Raw genomic sequence first — 2,494 nt, 5'->3', positions numbered from 1 at the left:
GTGTGTGTGTGTGTGTGTGTGTGTGTGTGTGTGTGTGTGATATGTCACATATTTAGAGTGAGTTTCAGGGGAAACTGATGAAAAATGTAAAGTTGCATAGATTCTTTGTTTTTCTTTTCTGTGAAGATATTCAGTGTGAGCCTAAAATAGTAAAAGCAAGTAAGACACTATAGATAGAACAAGTATAAACATAAGAAGAGGCTAAATTTCTGGTATATAGGATCACTCCAGGGAAGCATTTTCTGTACAATGTACGCATACATAAAAACTGACATTTGAAAGGTTATTTTCTTTCCCTTTCAGTGTTTATTCACTCATAAGCAGTAAGCCAGTTTTTTTTTCCAGTTTTAGGACACACACCACTGACTTCCCTCTAGTGTTATTTTATTAAAGCATCACTATGAGGCTGGAGTAGCAAACACTGACCAGATAAACCCACTGTTATTATTGTTCTTATTATTTTTGCTGTATTGTGAGTGAATAAAAATAATGAGTGGGGTTGGAGTGGGAGATCCCTTGTCTTTTGCAAGCTGTCTTATGGCACAAATAGAAAAGCTAAAATACAAAACAGAGAATGGCACCAAAGTATCTTTGCATCTCACATTTTAAATGCACTTTGTATATTTTTAGCATTACATCAATAAAGATAATTGTTCATTTACTGTAAATACTGTCACAAATAATTATTGGAACCCTAATTCTTTTTCTCCGTGAGTACAGTAAAACTTTTTTAAACTTTAAAGTTTTTACTAAAATAATTTTACTAGCAATTTTAACTGTAGCCTGGAGCAATAAAAGCAATCTTTCAAATAAACAAGCTTGTCATACAGCAGATTATATTTTACACATTTCAAAGCACAGTTTCTACATACCTTATTGCACTGGCTCTAAGTTTCTAAAATTCAAAGTCAGTATTTAAGCTGGCTTCATTTGCAAACACAGAAAGAATTCCAAAATATACTTGCTCACCAGTTTTAACTTTGAAGGGTCTATAACCTTCACAATAGCAATGGTTTTCTCTTTCTCTTTCATCATTTTCTCTCCTTTAAACGTGCGAAAACTAACTGAGAGAGGCATGCAGGAATTTCTCCACTAAGGTGAACTTTGGCTCCTCCTTGGACTTTAAGACTAATCTGGTCTAGCCTGTGATTGACAAAAACTTGCTCATTGATGTTATGCAGTCCTTTCAAGTTCCAACCAAGCACCAGAGTTGTTAATATTTACTCGGTCCTCGTCTCTGGAATGGTCTTGAACTATCATAGTTTACTGAGATTGCCAAATGCCACCAGCATTTGCAGACACCTGATTGAAAAATTCCTCTATCTTTTAAAAGAAATGAGTTAGTATCCACCACCATGTCTCTGAAACAAAGGGGTGAAAGTAAGATCAATGAGTGAAAATTACAAAAAGACAGACCTCAACTCCGAAGCTAAACAATCATTCAACCAGAGTGTGGCAGAGAATCAGATCTGTCTCAGGTCCCCTCAAATTGAAAAATTCAACAGCTCCGTGAAGTAACTACCTCCTTGCATCTGCTGGCACTGGAGAGTGGACAGGATCATTGCATTTGGTTTCACACAGGACTAGATTCAAGCCCCTACTCTGCTAGTCACTAAATGTAGGAATTTGAGCAAATTACTCCATTTCTCTGAGCCTCTTTCCTCATTTATAAAATCATAAAAGGCCTCTACCTCTTAGTATTGCTGTGAAATTAAATGCATCTTTTAAAAAACTGTTCTTACAAAGTACTTATTACATAGTATATACCCAATGAATGCTAGCTATTGTGGTTGTTCTTGTCCAGTTGCTGCTGCCTTTTATCTGTTAAAGGCATTCTTGAACAGACATTATAATGGGGATACTAATTTTCAGTATTACCTGTTGAATTATAGAATAATGTATTTTATATGCATTTGCTGAGCACCATGCTGTTTGGGCCTGGGAGTTGGTCTACCATATATTGTGCTCACTGAAACTGTAAGCCAAAAGAAACTTCTCCTCCTTTAAATTTCAGGCATCTAGTGTCTTGTCCAGATGATCAGAAAGGTGATAAGTACAATTTTCTCCTCTTTCCTCCAGTCTTAAGACTTCCCAACCATTCTGTGCTTTCCTGAGAATTTAGCTTTCATGATATATGTTAGAGAGAAAATACATGGAACCCGATTAAAACTTGCTCATTAGCTTTGCTTCACTACTTTTTTTTGGTGTCAGGAATCGAACTCGGGACCTTGTTTTTGTGAGGCAGGTGGCAGCACCACTGAGCTAAATCCCCAGCCCTGGTTCACTACTTTCACTAAAACTTTCCATGTGTTTGTTTTGCTGCCTTCCCTTTTACTGAAGCAGAAGAGCTGTCATAGCTCATGATGTATAGCAAGTCCCAGAACCTGTTTCCTGGCTCCCACTCATTTTTTTAAAAAAATAACTTTTCTACCTATATATACAGGGAATGATAAAAAATGTGTTTTTTTTTTTTTTTTTTTTTTTTTTTTTTTTT

The 2,494-nt window shown here is 36.0% G+C and overlaps 1 protein-coding gene across 2 annotated transcripts in view; it reads right to left on the bottom strand.

Moving 5' to 3' along the window:
- The window catches only part of Tfec (transcription factor EC), a 67,324-nt gene that overhangs the window by 20,770 nt on the left and 44,060 nt on the right, over positions 1 to 2,494 (bottom strand). The window contains exon 1 of one of the 2 annotated variants that reach the window (XM_010621874.3): positions 970 to 1,083. The exons of the other annotated variant lie outside the window; for it this stretch is intronic. Coding sequence (XP_010620176.1) covers positions 970 to 1,077 — 108 coding nt within the window. The 5' untranslated portion in view covers positions 1,078 to 1,083. Of the gene's footprint in view, positions 1 to 969; positions 1,084 to 2,494 lie in introns of those variants that run through there. 2 annotated transcript variants of the gene reach the window in all.

Source organism: Fukomys damarensis, unplaced genomic scaffold (genome assembly GCF_012274545.1).
Source record: "Fukomys damarensis isolate Sample0158 unplaced genomic scaffold, DMR_v1.0_HiC HiC_scaffold_4, whole genome shotgun sequence".
NCBI classification, from domain to species: Eukaryota; Metazoa; Chordata; class Mammalia; order Rodentia; family Bathyergidae; genus Fukomys; species Fukomys damarensis.
Note: the sequence above shows the minus strand (reverse complement) of the source record. Positions and strands in the feature narration are given on the sequence as shown.